Raw genomic sequence first — 26865 nt, forward strand, 5'->3', positions numbered from 1 at the left:
TACCACAAAGTTGCTGAATGTATGTTATTTCAGGTTAGTTTGCAACAATGTACAAGTCCTGCTTCCTAGCTAGGGAACATCACTAGCCATTCCCATTCACGTTCAGTTTACTGTGCTAACGTTAGCTAACTAGCTCGGTTAACAGGCAAAATTAAATGATTTATTCCATGTCCGAAAGTGTGCTTCGTTGGCATCACACACAAGCAATGACAAAAGAGAAACGCTTATGTTTTGACACGCCTATTTATGAGTCCGGAACTAGGGCCATCATCTAAGTAGATTCACAACGAGATGAGGTGCGACCAGAATAGATATGGTAACGTTAAATGCTTCGCGACGGCTTGCAACAGCTGGCAACGACGTGCACCATTTAATTCACACTGCTGCAACTCCTTCTGCGACAATTCGTCTCAACGCGTTATATTTTTGATATACGACGGCTACCGTAGTTCTATTAGGTTGCAATATAATCCCTAAACACTAGATGGGAGAACTTCTTACACATGGGACCTTTAAAAACAACTAGACAAACTCTTTTTTTTATTACAAAACACATCAATGTGACAAACTCACGCTTCAGCGACTGCAGGTGTTGTCTTTGCTTCTCCACCTTCATCAGTCTCTCTGTTGCTCTCTCTTCTTCTTTCTCCCTCCTCTCCTTCACTTCCTCCATTCTCTTTCTGTCCGTCTCATAGTGATGTCCACTGTTTCCTGCTAACATTTCTTCAATTTTCGCCAGAAGCTCTGTGACCTGATCTTTATCATCCTTTTTTTCATTGTTGAATACATGATATCTGTTCCCACATTGCTCAATGAGCCAGCAAAGATCCCGTCCCTCACTCTCAATGTGCTGCTCAATGAGTGTGTCTCCCAGCCAGTCTCCAAAGTCAAACAGCACCATGGTGTGACTCCAGATAGCCTTACTAAACAGTGTCAGATATTTTTGCAGTTGTAGTCTGACTTGAGAAGTCACAGCTGTGTCTAGAGCTACAATCAATAAAAAAACATGGGGTCCAGGATCACACAACGACACACTCATTAAAGTTTCCTGCTTCAGAAAAACAGGAGGATTATCCATGCTGTGTAGCTCCCACCCTGGAGTGTCGACCACAGTGACCTGCCTCCCTGCCACCTCCCCCTCTCTCTTCTCACACTTTGATATAGTGCGCAACTCAAACACATCTTCACCCAGGATGGTGTTCCCTGTTGAAGACTTCCCATAGTTCTTCGACCCCAGCAAAATAATCCTCAGAGATGACTGATGTATTTGACCTGTAAAAGTAGGCACAAACATACTGAACTGTTTTTGGTATTATTTTTGTTTCTACTATCCTGATGCAATTATTCAATAATTAAGTAAATAAATGCAGATCAACATTATACTATATGCGATAACATTTAATTGCTCTCCATGTTTTCTAAAAGCATAGATTCAGATACAGTGCCTACTGTATAACAAGTATTAACCCCTCCATGAATATTTTTCCTTTTTTTGCTTTTATAAATTGAATTGGCCAATTTGCTATAGGCTTTTTTCAATTAATAAAAAAAAAAAACTCTCTAATGTCAAAGTTCAATGTTCTATTTATAAAAGCAAAAAGGGGGAAAATACTTTTTTTATAGTATATCCATCCATCCTACTCACCCTGTGTTGACCTGAGATCATGTCTTTGTTTCTTCACCTTCATCATTCTCTCTTCTGCTCTGCTTCTTTCTATCTTTTCTCTCTCTTCTAAGTCTCTCAAAAGACCTCTGTCCATCTTAAAATGAGAGCAGCCATTTCCTGCCACCATGTCTTCAATCTTCTCCAGCAGCTCCGTCGCCTGCCTTCCATCAGTGCTGTTGTGATTGTTGAGGACATGATATCTGTTCCCACATTTCTCAGTGAGCCATTTCAGGGCATCTCCTTCACTCTCAATGTGCTGCTCTATGGGTGTGTCTCCCAGCCAGTCTCCATGGGTGAATAGCAATATGGTGTATCTCCACACTCTCTCACTGAGAAGCTCAAGGTGTTGCCTGGCTGAAATTCTCTGTGCTTCAGTGAATAAGATGTCTGCTCGTGTGATCAAAAGGAACACATGTGGCCCCTGGCCACACAAACCTGGACTAAGTTGAATTGCTCTTTTGGTCATTTCAGGGCTCCACTCCTTAGAATAATGACTCCACCATCCAGGTGCCTCCACCACAGTGACCTGCCTGCCAGCTACATCTCCCTGTCTCTTCACACAAACAGCAGATCTCTGTCCAGGCTGAAACTCCTCTCTGCCCAGGATAGTGTTTCCTGATGAACTCTTCCCAGCATCTTTAAATCCCAGCAGCACAACTCTCAACTCTGATAGGGGTGATGATGTTCCTAATAGAGTGAACACATGTAGTTGTAGCATTTAAAAATGGGACAAACTTAAAATGGAGCATTTAAACATGGGGCGGCAGAACAATGCCGAGTTTTAGCAGGGATGATAGTTCAGTGAAAAAGAATGCAGAGTCATTCCATCTCCTTTCATCTAAATTCTGAAAATCTTCCCACCTGAATTTCCTGGAAAAATTCTAATAAAAGGCAGTGGCGGCTGGTCAATAGAGGGCGCTGCCCCCTCCCGTGAAATATTGACTCTTACATATCTACCAAGATCAACCATGAATCAATCAAACCTAACAAATACGAAATAAATAAACAAAATACACTGAGTTTTTACTGTAGTGTACTCATAGGGCAGGTAAAACACTGCCAGCAATCATTAAATCAGTCTACATCGGGTCGTCTCTCTCAAAATTTCGTCTACATCACATGCAATGTCCTAGTCCAAGGCACCGGGGAAAATATATTCTGGAATGCCGTATCCAGGCCTGACACGACAATATCCCCACATGTAGACTGATGTAGACAGAATTTTGAGAGACGACCCGATGTAGACTGATTTGTTTTGTCTCAGTGAAATGCTATTTTGTGTTTTGACTTGGAAAAACACACTTGTGTTTGTTTTGATGTGTAAATAAATACCAATACTTGAAGTTTGGATCCCCTGTATGTTTACAGAACTATGACAAAAGTATGACCTCAAACTGACATAGTCTACCTTGTGCACAGAGAAAGCAAAAGCCAGATGTGTTTTTTATTCAGACCATCAGTGTGTAGTTGGCACATTGTGTGCTTACTATTGTGATAGCTTGTGTTTACTGTTTGATACGAAAACATCATTTTTACGAAGGTGTGAAGAGTTAAGCAAGGTGTGCTAGCTTTTGCAAGAGAACTACAATGTTATGCTGATTGGGTGAAAGGTTTTCCTATTTGTGTGTAGAGTTTTGTAAACAAAAAAGCCATAGTTACAAAAAATGTGCTTAAGCAATCAGAAAAAACTAATATAGTTTGAGTAAAGCTACCAACTCAACAATTTTGTGCATGTGCTAATTGAAACACATTCTTTTCAATGATTGTCTCTAAGGAAGACGTTGTCATACATGGGAAAAATACACATAAAATACACATTTTTGAGCCTTAATGTCTGATCTAAGAGAGTACAGTGTTTAACCTGGTACCAGAGATGCTTACTGTAAAATCTAAGTCTTCTACCTGAAAAACTGGGGGCTCAACAACTCCTCAAATATGCTATTTTATTTTATTTTTGAAGAAGTAGCTACCATTCTAGGTTATTCTTGAGCTACACACCTGACATTCCATGTCTGGATGATATTAGTAACAGATAATGACTGTAGAAAATTTGAAGGCTACATGTGAGAGTTTTCCAGATATTGCTGTTTAAAATGGCTTTTCAGAATATAATGCCAAAAAATGCCCCTGATACCCCTCATTCAATATTTTTTAATGAGAAAACTATTAACAGTAGAGACTTAATATTTTGGATTTGTCATATTAAGAAGTGTATCTTTTTACCAGAATTGTTTAAGGAAATTCTGAGATGGTCAGGTGGGAGGCATTGGGTGAAAGGAGACGGAATGACTCTGCAAACGTTCACCAGCACACGTACAACCGTCAATCTATCTACTTATCCAAGCAATAAATGGATCATTCAAAACATTTCCACTGCATTAACCAATGTAAACCATTTAAATGTTGGCAGAACTACAGAACACTACATGAGTTCAACTGGATACAAATTACCTGTTAATAATCGGTTAGATATTGCTGTTCGTGTTCCCTTTTCTTTGTCTTTTCTTCTCTTCTCTTCTACTTCCTCCAGTCTCTGTCTGTCCATCTCATAATGACTGTTGCTATTCGTGGCCACCATCTTGTCTATCTTCTCCAGCAGCTCTGTGACTTGCATTTTATCCCTGTTCTTGATGTTGAGGACATGATATCTTTTCCCACAATTCTCTACAAGCTGCTGGAGCATTTTCCCTTTAACCTCAAAGGCTTTCTCTTCTGCAGGAGTCTCCTGAATGAACAGAACTAGAGAGTGTTTCCAGGCTCCATGGCCCAGAAGACTCAGGTGGTTTGATGTGGCTTTTCTCTCTGCCTCTGTGAAGGTCATGTTCTCATGGATGACCAACAGAAATGCATGAGGTCCTGGAGGACACAGAGTCACACTGAGAACAATCTCCTGTTTAAGGAGATTAGGAGAGTCCTTATAATAACATTCACTATAATCCTTCCATCCTGGAGTGTCCACCACAGTGACCTGTCTCCCTGCTACCTCTCCCTGTCTCTTCACACACTGCAGTGTTCTCACATCAGGGTCAAACTCTTCTCTGCCCAGGATGGTGTTTCCTGCTGAACTCCTCCAAGCGTCTCTGTTCCCCAGCAGCACAATCCTCAAGTCTATTAGATTGGAGATATCACCTGATCATGAGACAACACAGTCTGATCACTCATGAACAGTTGAACTTTCCAAACACTTCTCAATGATGTTTGTAGTTTTCAGCAAATAATCATAATCATGATATATTTGTCATATAATGTAGTATAATATCATTATATATCACATTAAAGATAACAGAGAGGATGATATGCTCACCTCTGGAGGCCTGTGGTCCTTCAGCTGCCATCTTTCTTGCTTCGGCTTCACTGGACTTTCAACATCAGCATCAGACTTTCATTCTATCAGAAACATATCAGTTACTTTATGTTTCAAACATGACTGGACTCAGGAGGATGAAAGCAATCATTTCTTTGGATTGACCCCTTAAACACTACACTACCAACAATATTCTGGCCTCTGAGATTGGACATTTACTATAATTTGGATCAATCGAACTCCAAAACTAAACTATTTCCCTGTTAAACAACAGTATAGAACTGGCAGTAGGGTTGTCATTATTGTTCTGATATTTCAACAATGCACTACTCTGATAGCTTCCTGTTGAATAAATGCCATTATTTGTGACACCACCAAGAGGACAGGTCAATGCTAATTGAGAAAGCAATTTCACCTTTAACACAGAAGGGAGCAATCGGAAAGTTACCTATTTTCGCCCGTGCCCTATTTTTGCCCTTTTACATGTAGATAGATGATAGATAGATACTTTATTGATCCCCAAGGGGAAATTCAAGTATGTGTATGACTTAATATTCATTTTCAAATCAAGACGGCGAATACCTACAGAAACACAAGCACCCGTCCCATAGCACCCGTATCGAAATTATCTCTGTACCAAAAATGACACTGTAGGCCTACAGTGACTCAAAGAGCTGTTATGTAGGCTAAACAGTGTTTTAAGGCTGCATGTACAAAAGCGCTTGGAGCTCCAGTGGAATTTTGATTTCACAACAAGAATTCCCTCTGATGGTCCGTTCATGCCACCTAGAAATATCCGCCCCTGTGATTATGCTCCCACTGCAAGTGTTCATGTGCTTTCAGGTAGACTGCTGTTGTTCACAGCACTAAGCTATTTATGGTTACTGATATACTCCGAGTCTCTGGCCCTCTCTTAGAGCCAGGCATAGTGAGCTGGCCCTCAGAAGAAAAAGTTTGGGGACCACTGCATTTAATCATAGCCTATTGCGATTTAATACCATTGTTAGCTGTGTTTATATTGCCATCATTCCATATCAGTGTAAAATGTAGCTCAAATGAAATAATACTAATAAAAAGACTTTAGCATTCCCAAAAGTAGCAGGGTGTTCCAAAAGTATATTTTGAACTCTGAATTCTGTGTCTTTGCATACACAGCTCAAGCTGTGAACAAGCAATATCCTACAAATAATTTCAAATTCATAAAACTCTCATAGTTTGAGAAGTGCTAGCAAAAACATCTGAAATGATCACCATTCTAACTTTCACTCACCTGATGAGAACTTTGTGAAGTCTGTATGAACATTTGAACGAGTGAATAAAAAATAGAAATAATTATCCCAGAAAGTCCCAGAAATATGACTTGAATAGAAGTTAGTTAGTTATTAACAATTCATTGATAAACTTTTAGAATACTTTGAGCACTGATGTAGTCAGCATAGGCCTCTTACATTGTTTGCAGGTAGGCCTTTCATTCCCTTTTCGATGGCAAACGTGAAACAGCGCCAAAACAACCACCAGTGGTCAAAAAGAGTATTACATGTGTACTGTTATGACTCGCCATAGAGAATGAACGGGGGAAATTACGGACGTTATAGTTTGATGATGTTGTACTCCCGTGCGGGCTGGATGCTATATACCACGGACATGTTTTGGGGGGCCGTATCCGGCCCGCGGGCCATAGTTTGGGGGCCACTGATTAAATGTAATGGAATATTCAACTAAGGTAGACTGCTGTTGTTCACAGCACTAAGCTATTTATGGTTACTGATATACTCCGAGTCTCTGGCCCTCTCTTAGAGCCAGGCATAGTGAGCTGGCCCTCGGAAGAAAAAGTTTGGGGACCACTGCTCTACATTGTTAGTATCTAGTTGTTTTGTAGGAATAGTAGGCTACGCTTGTAGGCCCTATGACTTTCCTTTCTAAAATAATTAGCGAACTCCATCCCCATCAACGAACTTACTATGGCCAATATTTTTGAAATTTCACAGCCTTGGTTTCATTAGGAGGACATGAATTCTGGGTGGATTTGTGCGTGCCTCAGACTCGTGGTGTGAGAGCGAAATTGGAGCGGCCTCCACACTCCAACAAAGTTCCATCCGCTCCTCGCTCGCTCGCACTCCTCTCACTAGCTCTGATGCAAGTGTATGCCGCTTTCATGTAACAAAAACGGCAAATTCCTTCATTAAAATTGTTGGTGAATGTGATTGCAAAATGTCATACGCTAGCGCGTCATGCCTTACAATGCCCCTTAGCTCTTCTGAAATCTTCTCTCAGGGTGTATTGCTTAAATAAATATTTTTTCTATCTTTTAAAAATAGACATTCTATGCTACATCATATTAAAATATTTTTCCATCACTCATCAGTTATATATTTTTAATCAAATTGCATCTTTCCCTATCCCCAACCCTGGACAAAATCTATAATAGATGTATAATACAAGCGTTTTTCAAAGCCAATTAAATCTAGTTTCCAAAGCAGAAATGACCAGTTGTGTCCATGGAGGTATTATATATAACTGACTATGTCCCGCCCCATTTATTTCAATGGCCCATGCTAGGCTAGCTACATTAGCCAAAAAAGTTTGAAATTGACCACAGCCAAAGTCCTTTTAGGCAGGTCCCTCCACTCGGCGGCTATATTGCAATGCTTTTCGGGCACTTATCGGGCATCTATTTCGGGTAGAACCACGCGAATGCAATGCTTCACTAATCACGACACACTAACCTCCATCTGCGAGATCACAACATACCACATGTTTAGCACAATGTATTCACATGTCAACTTTTGGCGGTGGAAGGGGATGAATACTGTATGTACACGACTGCCATGTTTGTGTTACAAACTAACTCCATACATTTCTATGGGAGATTCTTTGAGTGCTGTGTCTCCTCATTAGAAAGTATCTATCTATCTATCTATCTATCTGCCGCAGCCATTTTTATGAAAATGGCGTTTTATGGATGCTCGTTTCTGGCACCAGCTAGAATTAGCCAATTAGGTTCCACGTTACAGACGGAGACAACGTAAGGTAGCCTACAACGATATGACATTGATGAAGATTGGACATTCCCTCAGAGGAAAAGAAGTTGTTTGGGAACACGCTTCACCCACCCTCGTTATAGGCGCAAATTTATTTAATTGGTTGGGATAACATTTTGGGAACGGTGGTAGAAGTTTTCCCCGTGTCTCGAAGTCTTAGGCTATTTAATGTGATGTTCATATGTGATAATAAGCAATGTGAATCAATATTGAGTAATTATTCACTTTAGGCTACACAAATAATGATCAAATGCTATATTTGGACAGGCTGCTAATTGCGGAATATGTAGACTATCCAACAAAAATTACTATAATTAAGTAGACATGGGACTTAAGCTTTGAATTAAATTTCAAAGCAGTCACATGAGTGTGTGAAACGAAGCTTCACATGATTTATCACAAAACAAATCAAGCTCCAATATAAGGCTATGTTTACACATGGCCGGTTATTTTCATAAACTTAATTTCACCCTCTCCATAATCAAAAATAACATTGTGCCGTTTTCAGGAAAAAAAATCGTTTAAACTAACCCGTGTATATGTCGTCAAGAGCATGTCAATACTGTAGCAGTGTAACGAGAAGCTCAAGCCCATGTTAGCCAATCAGAATCCTGAAAATAGCAACAAATCACTTCCTCTTTCTCTTTTATGTTGCAGTCAGACATAAAATCTCCGCCTCATCACATAAATCTCCGTTTGTACCTGTTTAGACGCAAACGAGCAAACAGTGCTTTTCCCAAAAAAACGATCAGTCCGGAGTTTTTAAAAACTGTTTGTGAGGGAGTAAAACCTCCGCTTGCGTCTAAATGAGAGGGTCAAACTATCAAACTAGAAAAATATCACGGTTTGCATCGTATTCGTTGTCGTCTAACACCACCTAAAGCTTCACTCCAAATTGGTTCATATCTTCGATACACGCCTCGAAGCAGGGGGTTCACAGGTAACATACTCTTTGGACTGTGTTCTGGTTTGCCAGCTCTTTGCTTTCTTCAGTTTTGTGGCCAAGGGCCTGTTTTTTCACATAGGGCAGGCCGTTCTTTGTTGGATTTGTTTTTTGACTTCTGTTAAAGTAAACGTTTGAAATGATTCTGCACTTGAGTCCGATCTCTTTACAAAACCTGCAAGTTGGTTTGATTAAAGGTGATCTAAGCGATCTAAGCATTTTTAGGCTTAAGAACATTTTTTGTCACATAGGCCTATAGAAAACATCTCCTCATTATCTGCTAGTGGCCCGTCCTCTGAACACACTGTAAAAAATACAGTCTCTAGACAGCCCAGGCTCCGCAAACGGCAATAAAAACAAACTTGTGGAACCTGCCCCATCAAACATAACAAACCATATTCCAGCCAATAACTGACGAAATGTGAATTAAGGAGAGCTTGAATGGGAGAAAGTAGCAAGCTAGTTCTCTGTTTTGTTTGAACGTCCTGTTGAAATAATATTGTTTAACATATACAATGGTTAAACTTACTCTTTCTCTTCTGCTCTCATAGGTGTCCGTAAGCATAATATGTCAGTAATGAGGGTTGTGACAAAGCAGCTCAGTGCTGGGAATTTTAAGGAGCAGAAACCTGTTGGACAGGGTGCAGGATGCACTGAAGTGGGATGGTTCCACAACAACACAGAGTATGACCACACAAATCTATCAGTGTCTCAGGGCCCTCAGAGGAAATATAGTCTCCACGAGGAACTGGTTATACAGTATATTTATTATCTTATCTTTGTGATTGTTTGGATGTGTTCTTCCACTTGTTTTAGAAATAAGTTCCCAGGGATGGCAAATGTGTGAGGTTCCCAAGTAAAGAATTTAAGGTGCATAGTCTGTACAAATCAAGACAGCATGGTATGTACAAAATGTTCCAGTCAACACTAACCAAACCTGTTTACTGTTTTGCTGTTGTTAACAGAGATGTTGAGAGGTGATTTTTGAGATGCATCTAAGAGTATTTTTCTTGGCTCCGAGGCTGTTTTCAACTCCTTGATTTGTTTAACCCTTAAAGGAGTACCGTCACACCGGTGTGACGGGAATGTTGAGAAATGAACGTTCTAAAGAATATCTGGGTTCATTGAATTCAACATAGAATTTTAGAACCTTCAATTGTTGCGGAACTTAGAATGTTCAAAAACCTACACCTTTAAGGGTTAAGCTGATCTGGAGTCAGTTCCCCTTTTCATAGATTCTCTCCTCTTCCTCTGCCACAAGAACAACTTCAGTTCTGTCCTCAGATTACCCATAGCCATATCTACTCTTTCTAACTCATCGCTGAAATGACAAAACTTGTATAAAAACATCACTACCACTATACTCATCATTCCTTCTGAGTTGAAATATGCGGGCGCGCACACGCACACACAATGTGAACACAAGAGCATAATTTTCAAATACCATCCACCAGCATATATTGCCATATTGCGTACTTACATAATACATACATGCTTGACTTTGGTCAGGGTGAATATCCTAGGGTGCACTGTGCAGTCTAGATTATAGTGTCAATAGTGTGACGCCCCAGCTGGTCAGTGCTGGGTCTTGTCGCACTTCTTGCTCTTTGTCTGTGTTGGCTCTGCTGCTGTTCTGTGTGTGGCCTACAGGGGGAGCTCTGCAGAATGGCGTGGGCTAATTGCGCCAGCGATTAGGGCAGAATATAAGCGGGTCCCGGGAGCTTCAATCTCTCTCTCGCTCTCTCTCCGCTTCCGCTGATTGCCGGTTCCAGAGTTGCGGGGTGCTGTCGTTGCGGCCGGACGGGCTGCGCCCTGTTCGTTTCTTTTGGTTTTGCACTTCACCTCACTATGCTGACATACACTACAGTCTTGCTTTACTCTTCATTCACTGACTTTTGTACATAGTTCATTTATTTAATAAATATTTTCTTAATTTTGAGCAGCGTGTGGTCTCCCCTTTTATGTTGTGTTTGCCTTGAGCCGGGCAGGCACAACAATAGCTATCCAAGAGTGCAGTCAAGGTAAGTATCCAAGTGAAAAGTTTTTCATTGTGCAACCTTGAGCCAAAAAATTTGATTAAAAACTCCCTGGTGTAACGAACCTTAGTTGTTTATGTAACTCACGTAAGAGCCGTCATGCTGTAACAGCATCAAACACAGTAATGCAATGTTACTACAGTAGATCACTCTACCAACCCTGCAGATTTGGGTATAAGAAATTCATACTTTTGTAATAGTCGATATGCTATGATGATTTGACTTCTCCCTCTCCCTCCCTCCAAACACACACACACACACACACACACACACAGCCACACACACAGCCACACACACACAGCAACACTAGATACAAGGCCATAATCATAATATACTTTGAGGGGGACATGTTCCCCTATAGACAGAAGTTGTTATACTACAATAGCCTCATTCCGAAATAATCATTTGCAGATTTAATTGTAATGGTAGCCAGCTGGTCCGTAGCTGTGCAGTATGTACATTTGTAAACCTCCCTCCCAATCCCAATGCCTTAAGAGCAGCCTGGGCTTTTAGCTCGACTGGTAGGCTACCATGCTCGACTTCTGATCCGAGGTGATGCTGTTTGTGGGTTTGAGTGTGCAGGGCTGAGCCGTGGGGTTCAACACAACACACATTGCATAATCACAAACTGAACTTAACAATTTTTAACTAGAATAAACTCTATAGGCCTACACAACTATATTGAGTGGGCAGCCGTGGCACTCTGGACTTGTAACCGGAGGGTTGCCGGTTCGAGCCCCGACCAGTGGGCCGCAGCTGAAGTGCCCAAGGCACCTAACCCCTCACTGCTCCCCGAGCGCCGCCGTTGTAGCAGGCAGCTCACTGCGCTGGGATTAGTGTGTGCTTCACCTCACTGTGTGTTCACTGTGTGCTGTTTGTGTTTGTGTTTCACTAATTCACAGATTGGGTTAAATGCAGAGACCAAATTTCCCTCACGGGATCAAAAAAGTATATATACTAATATACTTATACAACTAGCCGGCAGAAAGTTTTTTGATGAGACACCATGTTGTAGCACCTTGCCAATACTCAGGGGCGCCTGCAGGAACTAATGCTATGGTACGCATGACATTGAACTGTCTGCAATGGCATAAACAAAAGTTATGTTGTTTGATCAGTCAGAGAGCTCAGAGTAATTTGTTGAGAAATCAAGACCTGTTTACCACCATCTCAAAGTGGCCACAAATGGGGTGTAGTAGGCCTAAGACTGGACAAGACAGTAAACAAGGTTTATGTATTATTATTATTATTATTATTATTATTATTATGCTCTTTTTTATTATGCTCTTTTTTGAGGGCATGGCCATAGATAGCCTAGTCTTTGCAAGCAATATGTCTAACAAAAATATGCAAACTTAAGTTTATTATAAGTTTGCATATTTTTGTTAGACATATTGCTTGCAAAGACTAGGCTATCTATGGCCATGCCCTCAAAAAAGAGCATCTCCACTTTAGCACTAATTAGTGACTAGGTAAGTCTCTATATACTGAAAACAATACCAACTATATTTTCTGATCTTGATATAAGATGAATAACACTTGGTTAGACTGTATTAGATAAGCAGTATTTGCAGTGTAGCCTATTAATGCCAAGTTGTTGATGTCCACATCTTGAAACAACAACCTTCCAATAGGCCCTATTCTAAGCTACTAATTATGCCCCATAAGCAATGTCAAATTCAGTAGCCTAGTGAGACACATTCTTGCCTCTGGGATACATTAAGAAATTATGAGTATTGAGTTGAGTGAATTAGCTCAACATTGTGTGCTGATAACCATATATAGATAGCCGAGTAAAAGAAAACAACAAGTAGCCTATTGCGTGCCTGCGTACGTATTCTCTCTCCTGCTCAAACAAAATGTGTGCACGTTCATTTTCATAACGTGTTCACTAACTTTACATAATAGAAAATGGTAAATAGCCTGATGGCATGCAGCTAATGGGATACTGTGCATAGTTGGGAAGGTATGGTAGGCCAATTTGGTGTGAATACACACACACACACACAAGGGACATTTTCTCTCGCTGTTGAGTAGCCTGATGGTACGCACAGTGCGTACGGACATACACCTGCAGGCGCGCCTGCCGATACTTATACTTAATTTACATGCAAGGTTATAAAACAGTTATAAAACAGGTTTTGTTCTTTCCAGGGACGCCTTGGCTTGAATAGGGTGGATTTTTTTGAAATATCTAAACAAACATTTGCACATTTCCAGTTGGCCTTGGATGTTGGCATGTCTGAGAAAAAATCTACACAAAATCTGATAATGAAATTCTTGTGCTCTGAATGCATTCATACACAAAAAGTGGTTACTCCACGCATCATCCAGTTAACCTGTAACTACAGTGACCTGTCTGCCTGTTACTTCTCCCTGTCTCTTCACACACTGAGCTGTTCTTCTCTTCAGGTCAAACTCCTCTCTGCCCAGGATGGTGTTTCCTGATGAACTCTTCCCAGCATCTTTAAATCCCAGCAGCACAATCCTGAGACCTGGTAAGATTGTAGCTCCTGCAGAATTACCTGCTAACATTGATACATTGCATTGAACACACACACACACACACACACACACACACACACACACATATGTGACCCTGCAAAGTGAAACCAGTCGCTTTGGTAAAATTTACAAAATGAAGTTATTGTGCTCACACGAACGGCCATAAACTAAGATTTCCAACAATATGTATATCGAGGGTATTGCAAAAGGTATTGCTAAGATAAACAGACTGTTAAACAATATCTCCCGACCTCGGAGATGATCGGAACAGCCGGTCAGGTTAAATTGATTGAGCCACAGAATAGTCTTATTTACATGTCTGCATGTAGTTGTTAGATTGCACATGTAGCATGTAGTTGTTAGATTGCACATGTAGCATGTAGTTGTTAGATTGCACATGTAGCATGTAGTTGTTAGATTGCACACAGATTTAACATGTTTGCATTTAGTCTTCTTTTTCTCGAGTCTCCAGCATTCTCTCAGCATTCCCTTAATTAGCTAATGGCCTCAGTGCGCAAAGACAGGCAGGATTTTCGACGCTCTTTTTACAGTAAACCAACATTTAGGAACAGTATCGAAAAGTCCAAGCCTGAATTGGGTCAGTGGGGATTTGGGGAGAGACTGGAGAAGGGCCTTATGTCTTGGGCAAAAGATCCACTGTGAATGAGGGTCGGCGACTCTCCCCAATGATGAATGTCAGTGTAGTACAATAAAGCGCAAGAAACTAAGACATAATCACATTAATTAATTAAAGTAGCCTACAATGATAACAGTAATGAAATTTACATTAATGACCTTATGTCGGAATGCCACTCCGACAATTACGGCTTCTACACACAGTTGCGTTCCGTCAACGCATGCCAGTGGGTGTTTCCGACGGTAGCTATGCAAATGACTTGAAGTATAACCGTAATTTGATTGGTTGGTGCCGTCCGTTGATTGGCTTGATTGGCCGGTGCCGTCTGTCGGTGCAGCAACAGCTGAACTTCTCAACGCGAGCGACGGGAGAAACGCGACGCAACAGACCCACAAATCAGTTTGGCAATGGATGACGTGGGCCCATGTAAAGTGAATGGGATGCGTCTCCAGCACTGCAACGCACGCAGCTGTGTGTAGGAGCCGTTAGACGTCAATGTCGGAGTGGGGGTATGTCGGAATTGATGGCGGTCCCTGTTGCCATGTAACACTGGCAATACTACAGTGGACTTAAGCTGCCACCTCCTGGTGAAAAGTTGTAATACATTTCACGCAGCTGTGTGAATCATGGAAAGCGCAAATAAAGTGGCCACTTCTAAATGGGACCCACTGTATATCTTGACTCTAGAGGGAGCTCTACAGTCACCAAAAATACCTAAACCTGCATAGTGTACCTTTAATTCCGTTAAATTGATAATTCAATACAAACAATAACATAAAAAAGGGTTCATGATATTGAATATTGTGTTTCACGATAATGTGATAATTTATCCTACTTATGATAGAGTGACAAAAAGTGCATCCTGATTGGTGTTGTGATAGATTTAGTATTTTAGTATTATGTTTATCTTCTACTGTCTCTATTGTACAGTGGAGTTTTCTTATATGTATATTACTTTTTCTGCTGTAAGTGCATGTTGTGTGTGATGTCTGTATGCTACTGAGACCCTGAATTTCCCCTTGGGGATCAATAAAGTATCTATCTATCTATCTATCTATCTATCTCTCTATCGACCTACCTACCTATCTATCTATATATCTATCTATCTATCTATCTATATATCTATCTATCTATCTATCTATCTATCTATCTATCGACCTACCTACCTATCTATCTATCTATCTATCTCTCTATCTATCTATCTATCTATCTATCTATCTATCTCTCTATCTATCTATCTATCTTTCTAAACTGATAGGAAGTGCTTGATTTAGGGAGATGGAAGGGAGAAGTGTAATTTCATTGGCTGTTGAGGGCAAATATCATCAAAATATTTGCAAAACCAAATCACAGATCTTTACTTGGCTATTTTGAGATTACACTAAATGGAATAAATATAAACCTGTTGCAGAATGCAACTCACCCTTTAAAGAAGTTGTAGGTTTTCTCTGCCTCTGTATTTTCTTCTGTCTTCTGCTCTACTCTCTTTTTCTCTCCTCTTCTCTTCAACTTTCTGTATTATGTCTCTGTTTATTTCATAGTGACGGCCACTGTTTCCTGCCACCATTTCTTCTATCTTCTCCAGCAGCTCTGTAACTTGTGTATTATCCTTGTTCTTACTGTTGAGGACATGACATCTGTTCCCACATCTTTTTACAAGCTGTTGGAGCATTTTCCCTCTAACCTCAAAGGCTTTCTCTTCTGCAGGAGTCTCCTGAATGAACAGAACTAGAGAGTGTTTCCAGGCTCCATGGCACAGAAGACTCAAGTGGTTTGATGTGGCATTTCTCTCCATTTCCGTAAAGGTCATGTTCTCATGGATGACCAGCAGAAAGGCATGAGGTCCTGGAGGACACAGAGTCACACTGAGAACAATCTCCTGTTTCAGGAGGTTAGGAGAATCCCTATGAAAAATGAAATCATAATCCTTCCACCCTGGAGTGTCCACCACAGTGACCTGTCTCCCTGCTACCTCTCCCTGTCTCTTCACACACTGCAGTGTTCTCACATCAGGGTCAAACTCCTCTCTGCCCAGGATGGTGTTTCCTGCTGAACTCTTCCCAGCTTCTCTGTTCCCCAGCAGCACAATCTTCACGTCAGAGGCCACTATTTCACAAGACAACTGGCCAGTTATTCAGAAAAAGGATAACCTCCCCAAACATATATTAATAGTGTTAATAAAGAATTATTAGCCATAGTGCAATCTGTACATATAGACAAACACAGAGAGGAAGAGATAGCACTGATGAACTCACCAGAAGATAATCCTTCTGCAGCCATTTCTGCTGTTTCACTCAGGTGGTCTAACTTGTGGCTAAAAGAAATCATTACCCACACCTTTTGAAAAGGGATAACATATATATTAAATTAATGTGTACATTTATTTTCCATTGAGGTTATATGTATATTTAAGTCCCACAAGTAGGCTAGCTGTTGTTGTTTGCATTGTCATGGTTAGGCTAATTCAACAGTCCGATAGATAATTGCTGCTTGTGAAAACGATTATTACAGTTTTTTGTTTTTTTTTACATTTCGCACCCATGCAGTGCAGTGTTACATGTTTTGAATTTAAAATAAACATGCCCCTGATGTACACTACATTGTTTAGGTTTTTTAGTCAGAGAAGCTACGTAGGGCCTAGGCAATGTCATTTTTGTTGTTCCATTACCTCCAACCCCCGTTTTGAGTCACCGGATCTACCCCCCCTCTGCGCTCGGGACCTCACACATTACAAATTAAGCACTGGCTATGTGGCCTCAACCAGAGCATGTATATGGACAGCCTGTTCACTTCCATTGTATCAAATCTGGTTGCGGTTCACCATAGTTCCATTAGAGATGGTCACAAGCTAGCACAAAATGAGTGGGTGTCAAAAGCTTAGTTTTCTCTGGACTCAACCATAAATACATGTCTGTCTGTTGGAACAAAACAAAAAACTAGAAAATTCGCTTGAGATTTTGACAATTTATGGTGATTTTATTTTCGTTACACATTTGCTAGACGCTAATGCATTAGAGAGGATCCCCGCGGCAAGATAGCGTCTGTATTGACGCATTTGTTCCAATGAAGAGCAGTAGTCAAGGCGACATTTAGTCAGTAGGCTATGTGTGTTTTGTCTATTTGCCTTATTCACCCGGAGGCCAGAACGAGGCTACAGAGGTACACTTGCCATTACACCTCAGTCCAGCAGATGGTGGTGGTAATGCACTCTGTTTGCAAACTGGCAAAAAACTCACTGAAGATGAAGCAGAAGAACAGGCCAGTGAACCCAACTTATTTTTCAGTAAGGTTTTTACAGTTTGCAAACAGAATGCATTACCACCATCTGCTGGACTGAGATGTAATTACAAGTGTAGCCTGTAGCCTCGTTCTGGCCTCCGGGTGAATAAGGCGAATTGGCCTACATGCTGGATGTGACATTGGGGGTGTGGCTGCATCGCTGATTCTAGATTTGATTTCCAAGTTAGAGATCAAGACTGAAATCCTGACAGCTCTAATCAACAACAATAGTGCTGTTATCACCAGTTTTCAACACCTCATTTTGTGATCATGACCCAATTCACACACTGACATGTTTATATTACAACCACAGCAATAAATTGATCTACAGCGATGTTAAATTAATGGTGTCTAATTGTAATTTGTCGTACATGTCTAATCTTTTTTGCCATTCACTATGGCAGAACTAAAGTTACATATCTGCAAAAAGTCAATAGGCTTACATGAAGTAAGTCAGAAACATACGTCCTTACGGAACAGGACAGCTAGGGATATGTAATACTAAATAAAGTTTGCTTGAGTAGACTAAGATTAATGTTAATGAGTAAAAGCCGAATATTATTCAGCACACATCACACGCAAGCAACACACTCAGCTTAACAGCATAGTGACATACAGTACTGATCGGAGGAGCGTTTTCTAGCTGTATAAACGCCACGGCTCAATGTGTTTATATTACATCACTTCATGCTAAATCTATCACTATCCATTTTTAATTTCAAGGCTGCATCTTCTGAAAAGAAACATAATTGAGAATGTGAATATAATAAAGTGAATACTTACTAGTTACAGCAAGAGACAGTGACAGTGAGAGACAGTCCAGCTCTGAACTGAACTGAAAATAGCTGGTTCCTGTTTTCTCATGTTGTCATGTGACACGACAGAAGTCAGGTCCCTGACCATTAACACAAAGAATGACTGTCTGCTGTCCAAAAGTGCTCCAAGTAAAGAGTAGTATTTTCCATATTCAAGATACAGATTCCAATTATCTGCATTGTCATTAGATACAGCATGAGTAGACTACAGTGACATAAAAAGTAATTTATTTACTTTCAGTCTTTGGCTTCTAGAAATGGAATGGACATTCCAGGAATTGTGTCATTATGACATCTTGACCACAGGTCCCACTCTCACATGATTGCTCTTAAATACCTCTATTTCGTCATTTCATTTCCAAAAATCTGCATTTCAAACGCTCAACAACACATTATCAAGGTGTGGCTGTGGTGCACCAGTAGTAGCTTTGCTGTCTGACAATCAGATGGTCAAGGTTTGCTGTTGCAAGTACATATCTCTTTTGATAAAAGCATCTGCTAAATACAAGACAACTTACTGTCTGCTTTAAACTTTTTGTTCCTACCTCATAAAACATCCTCTCATCTTTGTCTGTTCTATGTTGCAGCAGAGCTCAGTAACACTTTATGAAGCATGAATTAATTCACAATTTATGTATTACTTCATTCCTTAAAATATCTCATGAAACATCAGGAATTGACACGGCTTATTCTGTAATTCGTGACCTCATACATAAACAACACAGCACCTAAAGCATTAGATACGGTAGGCACATCATTATGAATTATGATATAATTAAGCATAATCATGATTATTTGCAGTTCTCTAAACACGTCATTATTCACAACATTAGTTGAGGGGCCACAGACATGATGAACTCATGTGCAATTAATCTTAACAATGATCTGATCTTCTGACTTTCTTCAGTCTTTCCATTCTTCCACACATATTGATGAGCCAATCCCAGAATCCGTTTCTGATGCTGTGTCTGACGAGTTTTTGTGGATACTTGAGCTCGTTTCAGACTTATTGTCTGCAACTAAAACACACAAAGCCTCAAACTTCCAGACAGTTCTAACTTTTTTAATGGTAAGATGAATGTGGTCAAAATAAGATGTGGATGTAGCAGCTGACGTTGCTGCTACATCCTTCTCTCTCATCAAACAAGGGACAGCTATCGAAGGGAAATAAAACACAACAGTGATATATAGTCACTCCTCACTAAAGGATTTCACCACGAACACCAAACACCTTGCTATATACAGCTGATTTGTATTGCACAGTAATGCATAAGCAAATGTCCAGGAAACTGGACGTGATGACAATTATTGTGTCTTGACTTCAGACATGAAATAGGTCTTGAGACTGTCTGGTATGAAAATTGTGCAGTATCTAAGTTATGACACCACAGAGTACGTAAGGTAACAGTTTTAAGATAAAGTAGCAGGTTGAAATCTACCCAAATTCTCTCAATAAAAGCACAAATTACCAAAAACCCTACTAGGACAACACTAGCACATTACTTATTTGTGAAATAATTTATATTATAACCCCACAGGTTTATTTAATCGTCTTTCATGATTGGACATTTCTGCATCATTATGTAATTTGATAGTCATCACATGCACAGTATGGGAAGGTTTGTTTTTATAGGCCAAGGTCTTGATAAAGGTAGCTGTCCAGTTCTTTAAGAAGGGTGAACATGATGCCACAGGTTTGTTTTTACAGGCCGAGGTCTTGATAAAGGTAGCTGTCCAGTTCTTTTAGGAGGGAGAGCATGATGCCACATGCTCTGTCCCCCTTTTTAAGCACCATGTCGATGAGGGAGGTCACCTGGTCCTGCAGCACGCTGGTCCTCTGCAGGACGTCTTCTGCCTCCCTGCTGCTTATCACACGAGGCGGAGCTTGAAGTTCATCCAACAGATCTCGGAGTAGAGCTCCCGATGTTTTCTTGATGAGATCAGGACGAATCATGAACAGTTGATCTAGAACGAGATCATTAACGTAAGATTTTGACTTTTGACTTTAGCTGCTACTGCTACTATGCTCTACCTAAGTAAGATTTTGTAGTTACCTGAATCCAAATCATGTTCAATGCAAAACAGCTGCTACTGCTACTATGGTCTACCTAAGCAAGTAGGTTTAAGATTGTGTAGTTACCTATGCACACAAATTAAATGTAGAATGAGAGCTCTAGGTTTAAACAGCTTTTGGTACATTCATCATACTCATATCATTTTTAAACGGTCAGCATTGGATTACCGGTATGTACCTTCATGTGACATGGAGGCCATTTTCCCTTTTTCCTCATCAGTCCTGGCAGATCTGCTTGTGTAAGCCGCTTCTCTGTGGGTCATGACTTGGGAATGTCTGGATGCTGCCGAGGGCATTTCATGACTGTGTTCCATTTCTCCAGTCTCACCAAATTCAAAGCTTTCCAGTGTAGCTTTCCATATGGACTGCCCTTCACTGATCAGCTCCAAATCAAAACAGTCTGCGTTTTTAATGACCACCTCAAACAGGTCTGGAGGTCTGATGTATTTAAAAGTTATGTGTTGTGGCGAAGTTTTAGAATCATGGCAGGATGCCTTAAGGCTACATTTGCTGTTCATCCAAATGGATATGTCTGGACGATGTTTTTTGATCTTCTTTTTATCTTGGAACTCTCGTAAATCCTGTTCTACCGCCTGAATCATGGAAGCATCCCGTGGCACGATATACGTGAAGAGAACCAGGGGTGTCACTCTGGTCCGGTAGATTAACACATCCAGATGGGCTTTCATTGGGATTCCGATTTTCACCAGGACTTCTGTCAGTGAGAAGGAGGGCTTGAGGAGCTTTGCGTGGAAGCGGGTCAGTTCACATTTCTCTAGAGTCACACTGCGGTCAACCCCACGCAGAACTCTCACAGCCTCTCTAAGAGAGGAGTCTGAACCTTCCAGACAGGCAAAATGGGGCAGATGAGCCTCCAACAGTTCACCTGAGAGCACTTTGATGTCCATCAACGGACCAATTGGCTCATACTGCAACATGGCAAGCTCTGCTCTGAATACATGGGGGTCACTAAAGTGATACTGTAGAGAGACTTCAACCGCACACACCCAGCGCAAACCAGACGCTGTGCACTCAAAACTTCCTGGTGGAGAGCTGTGTTTATACACTGGGACTCCTGTCTCCATGGAAACAGAGGGTTCCATCAGGATCCAGTGTGAGGTGTCTTCAGCTTTGTCTTCACAGGATTTGCAGCAGTTTGTTTGTTTGAAATACTGACACAGAATTGTGCCAGATGAAATGTCCAACCTTTAGGAGAGGAGATTTTAATTAGGTATTTTTCCTCAGATTTTGTCCTCACGTCCTAGGTTAGCAAGCCACAAAGAAATTAAATTAACACAACCACCAGCAAACTATGGCTGAATTGGAGTAATTCAGGGCCTGTAAACAAGCATGGATTCATTAAGATCATAAAATCAATTTAAATGTAAATCTAAATCTTCGTACTCAGCCATATCTTCAGACAGTCCTCTCATGTCTCTCCTCCAGTCAGGATTGTCTACAGAATCCTAATCCTCTTGGTCCAGAAAAGTGTCTTCTGAGGAATCTTCCCCAATGACGTTAGGCCCACGTACATTTGATGGCTCTGGGACTTTGTCAACTGTGAAAATATTGTAAATATTGTTTCCTTTCTATGACTGAATTTATTTGAGATATTATAGAGATAATAGAAATGTACAAACCTAACCCCCAGTGTACCCATGAAATAAATATTTTTTTGCCACAATTTTATGTTCACGCTTTAAATCAGTGTTTCTCAAACTTTTACAGACCAAGGACCACTTAACCATTAGAAAAAACCTCACGGACCACCTAGTTAATAGACAAAATAGGCCTACTCACTGAACCACCTTGCTTATTGTCTTTGCACCTTGCTTATTGTGTCAGAGGATTCATATGATTTAAATTGGCATAGCTTACATAGGCAGTGTTGCAGAACTGTTTGGATTTACATACAAGTTGGTTCAATATTGCAAACAACTCATCTATATTATTTTTTACAACGTCTGCTCGCGGACCACTTGGGATAGCTTGCGGACCACCAGTGGTCCCCGGACCACACTTTGAGAAACACTGCTTTAAATGACATATCTCAAGAAAATGACACCTATACGAAACACACTGGACAAAAGATGAGCACAAATCTGAGACCATGGTGTGGAAACCATACCATCACCATAACTCTTTTTGCCAACACTGAATTACATGCCATTGATTTCAGTAAAGAACTATAACACAGAGAACTATTATATTTTAAAATAAATTACATTTAAATAATTACAGGCAGAGGAAAAGTTTCAGGATCATGTTGGTGTTGGTGAAGTGAAAAATTCCCTCTGTGTTCAAAGTTGGTTGAACAGGTATTTATTTCATCAGGATGTGGCAAACAAGTGTTGCCCTGTGAGCCGGTTTTGGTGAAAAAAATGCTGTCCTGCGTCTGTTTCATGCTGTTTCATGTTACACCTGTGGCCAGAGGAGTGACCTCTTCATCATGACTCTACACAAGGAAGGCAATCAATTTTGGGGTCGTTACTCAAAAAAGTAATGTATTACACATTACTCGCTACTGTAGAAAAAAATGTAATCCCTTACAATACTTCTTTACTCTCTATGGATAGTAACTCGGTACTGCGTTGAAATATTTCTATGTTATTGATACTGTCCCTTTTTTTTTGTATTATTATTATTTAATTAATGATGTTAATTAATTCCACTGCTAGGAACTACAGTGTAATTACTGAATTAGAAGACTACTATGTTACTGACAAACGTAATGTGATTACAGTAATGTGTTACACTCAACACTGAAGGCAATGGGAAACAGCTTACAAGTTTACAATACTTCGGTTTGTCTGTATAGGGATCCTATCTGAGCTATTCTGAGCATTGTCAGTGGCTTGAAAATAGCCGACTTGTTACTAATGCAAAAAACAATCTCAGAACTCCCAAAAGAAAGTTTGAACTTGTTTCCATCCATAAATAGACCCAAGGTTGTTTTAACTTTGGATCTTTCCTTTAAGTGCATTTATTTAAGTTCTAATATGACCCTGATAATCAGCGCAGTACAGTGCATTGTACTGTAAATTGACCCAAACCCCAGAACAAAACACACCAGAGAGGTAACTCACCTCCCCCTCCAGTGCTCCCCTGGACACTCCACTCAGTGTGTATGGACTCCTGGGAGCCCCATTCAGCGGAGGCTTCAGACCAGGCTACAGAAGGTGCTGGTGATGGGTATGTGCCATAGCCTGAGCTTTCCACTGTGAACATCTCCGATCTGTCATCTCCACACACTGAAACAGAGTTTAATGTCAACAGTGGAAGTCAATGATACCACAGTGCTTTTCATCTCTATTATGTTGTCATGTTAATCCCAAAACAATATCACACCATGTGCAGCGACAGTAAAAGTTCGGATTGCACCTATTGGCCACCGTAAGGAACAGAGTTGTTGAAGACAAAATTTGAGTTGGAACAGTATATAATTATATTTGTTGGGTGGTGTGTATCTAACCCGGCCACACCCAGATATCACCTTTGACTGTAAGTACAATCATTTACCAACAAAACACCTAGGATAACAGAAAGAATAAATGCCTTCAGCAAATATGGTATATTTACAGAATAAAAACAGAATAAATGCCTGTAGAAAATATGGTATATTTATTCCAAAGTAGAGTACAGTAGCTAAAGTAGCTACAGTGTCCTTCAGAATTCCTGGCACTATTTTGCAATGTATTGTGATATTTCATAGGAATACATGTAGTACTCACTAAATTGAACTGGGAGAGTAGCAATGCTTTTCTGCAGACTCAACTCTTCCAATTATGCTGCTTATAGTTACAGTATCATTCCTAAATGCTGACACTATTTCACTATGTATTTTTTACAGAGAGTAATTACATAGGCTACTCACTCAGAGGGGGAGATGCCATGCTTCCCTGCAGAGTCATCTCATCCAATCGCGCTGCAGCCTCATCCATCGCTCTGTTCTGGTCATCTGCTCTATTCCATTTCAAACCTATACATTCAACATTAAAAAAACTAACTGTTAATTTGGTTATGTAACGAGAGGTCCTATTCACCTAATTCCGCAACACAAACGGGGGGGGGGGGGTACTGAACATCCATTGCGATACACTGAGATAGCAGAGTTCTATCGAGGAGACAGGCATCATATGTTATGGGTCATCCTACTGTAAGTAAGGAACGTTTATTTTCTGTTTAGTTTATTTTCTTATATTCTGCTATGTGCTAACTGACAGGCTCTGCTATGTGCTAACTTTTACAGATGTCAACTTTTACAAAAAATAACAAGTGTTTTAATTTAAGTGAGGATACGATGTCACAACGCACCTCTGAAGAAAAACGTCCGTCTTCTCTCTTCTTGTGGTCTTTCATAGTGAGCACCTCCGTTTCTTACCACCATCTGTTCTATCTTCTCCAGCAGCTCTGTTACTTGTGTATCATCAGTCCAGTCCTTGTTGTTGAGGACATGATATCGGTTCCCACATTTCTCAATGATCCACTGCAGGGTTTCTCCTTCACTCTCAATGTACTGCTCAATAGATGTGTCTCCCAGCCAGTCTCCATAGGTGAAAAGGACAATTGTGTGCCTCAAAATATTTTTACCAATAATGTCAAAATGGTCCCGCACACTTTTTTTGTTGTCCTCTGTAAACCTACAAGCTACAGGTATAACTAGAAGGACAGCATGTGGTCCTTGAGGACACAGAGACACACTTTGGATAATCTCCTGTTTAGTGAGCTTAGGAGTGGTGTTGACTGTGGCATCACCCCACCATCCTGGAGCCTCGACCACAGTGACCTGTCTGCCTGCTACTTCTCCCTGTCTCTTCACACACTGAGGTGTTCTTCTCTTCAGGTCAAACTCCTCTCTGCCCAGGATGGTGTTTCCTGATGAACTCTTCCCAGCATTTCTGAATCCCAAAAGCACAACCCTCATGCTTGAGAGGAATGGAGCATCACCTGTTAAGAAACAGAAAATTAGCAAGTTGGCCCCTGGCAACAACCACAGTGAGAACAGTTGCTGTGGAATCTGCTAACCCCTACTGGACAGTACACTTTATTTTTGTCCAACTGGGGGCAGTGTAGTGGTATCCCACTTATAGCTAGACAGCTAGAAACTAGGGGTGGGCGATATATATTGTCTGCGATAATATCGTGATTGTTGTTTTAACGATGTGCAAATTGACATTATAGAGTATTTAAATTACTTATGGGGAAAAAACACTCGAAATCACGCATTGAAGACTCATACATTCACAGGAGGTGTATGCGGGAGAAGCCCCTGGCTGCAGCAGAGCAAGTGTCACGTGATCACTAGTGGGTCACAAGTTGTCACATGCACGACTAATGTTTATTTTGTGCAGAGAGTAGCCTATTTGGGATTTTGTGCGGCTCAAGTAGCATTGATGTTGATGATGATTTTTTTCCTACACGGTATTATATGGAGAGAAAACATTAGCCTTTGAGTATTTTAATAGTCAGTTGTAAACAAATAACTATTCTCATGTAACTCTTGTAAATGGACTGAAATTCGCTCTAAATATCTACGTTTACCGATTATGCTAACCGTTAGCATCTCTATGGGATTTCTCATATACATTATCCATAAGCTAACGCATTAGTTTCTATTCTGTAACTTGGAATGCTAGCCTACATGATTGCTCTTAAACAAAACATTCAAGGAAATAACTGAGATGTACTCTGTCGGTCTGCTTAGTTTTACAGTGAATCATATGTAAAGGTATGAAAGGAACTTCAGCTTAAGACTTTCTCTTGGGAAACTGTTAGGCCTATTGTCTAATGTAGCTGGCTAGACCATGTCATTGCCACACAAGTGGGGGCATACTTGGAAATGAGTCATAGAGTGACAATGCATTGGTTGATTTGGTTAAAAAGTCACAGGTTAGGTTATTGGTTATTATTGTAATGATGCTATTCATAAATAATGAGCTGTAAAGTAACTCAGACTTTACAAAAAAAATCGTTATCGTCAAAATCACAAAAAATATCGAGATATTTGCTGGTTTTCTTCCAGCTCTTGCTGGTCTTTGCTGGTGTAGCGGGTTAGGCCACCAGTTGGATATGCTGGTGTGGAAACTGGTCATGCTGGTGTGACCAGCCTGTCAAGCTTAACATTGTTGGTGTAAGATGGGCATGCTGGTTTGCTAGAATGATCAACATAAGCTGGCATGGCCAGTTAAACCAGCAGCATAGACCAGCAACACCAGCTGAAATGACCAGCTTGAGGTGGTACGACAAGCAAAACTAGATGAATTACCACCGTAAGCTGGATAAACCAGCTGAAGGTATGTTTTCACAAGAGTTTTGTTGATCTAGCAGGTCAACCATCATAGGGTCAAAAAAGCTGGTTAACAAGCTGGTCAACCAGCAAACCACCTAAAGCTGGTCTGGCTGTTTTTTTCAGCAGGGATTTATGTTTATTGTTTGATAATGTTTAGACTAATGGAAATGACAAATATATATTTTTGAAATAAATTATTGTAATATAAAGAGTACAAAAACACATTCTTAGACCCGGCACAGAGTTTGTGACCAATGCAGTTTTCTTTTTCCTATC

General features: G+C 40.5%; 3 protein-coding genes across 3 annotated transcripts in view; 1 reads left to right on the forward strand and 2 right to left on the reverse strand.

Moving 5' to 3' along the window:
- The window catches only part of LOC121719390 (NACHT, LRR and PYD domains-containing protein 12-like), a 705660-nt gene that overhangs the window by 370096 nt on the left and 308699 nt on the right, over nucleotides 1–26865 (forward strand). The window lies entirely within an intron of this gene.
- LOC121719376 overlaps nucleotides 1–26865 on the reverse strand; it is a 176079-nt gene that overhangs the window by 101620 nt on the left and 47594 nt on the right. Inside the window, exon 17 of the mRNA XM_042104889.1 lies at nucleotides 25087–25247. Coding sequence (XP_041960823.1) covers nucleotides 25087–25247 — 161 coding nt within the window. The remainder of the gene's footprint in view (nucleotides 1–25086; nucleotides 25248–26865) is intronic.
- Nucleotides 18920–21647, reverse strand: LOC121719509 (NACHT, LRR and PYD domains-containing protein 1 homolog). Its single transcript, XM_042105219.1, has 2 exons — nucleotides 20479–21647; nucleotides 18920–20191 (listed from the first exon to the last, which is right to left on the reverse strand). Exons 1-2 carry the CDS (start codon nucleotides 21401–21403, stop codon nucleotides 19929–19931), a joined length of 1188 nt encoding a protein of 395 aa, XP_041961153.1. The 5' UTR covers nucleotides 21404–21647; the 3' UTR covers nucleotides 18920–19928.

Source organism: Alosa sapidissima, chromosome 9 (assembly GCF_018492685.1).
Source record: "Alosa sapidissima isolate fAloSap1 chromosome 9, fAloSap1.pri, whole genome shotgun sequence".
In the NCBI taxonomy this organism is placed as follows: domain Eukaryota; kingdom Metazoa; phylum Chordata; class Actinopteri; order Clupeiformes; family Clupeidae; genus Alosa; species Alosa sapidissima.

What these genes read in the sequence shown, in the direction of transcription:
- LOC121719509 (XM_042105219.1), bottom strand. Translation starts at nt 21,403, where the DNA reads ATGGAACCCTCTGTTTCCATGGAGACAGGAGTCCCAGTGTATAAACAC. An exon ending in GGCCTCCATGTCACATGAAG is followed by an intron (nt 20,192 to 20,478) that starts GTACATACCGGT and finishes ATCTCGTTCTAG; the next exon opens with ATCAACTGTTCATGATTCGT.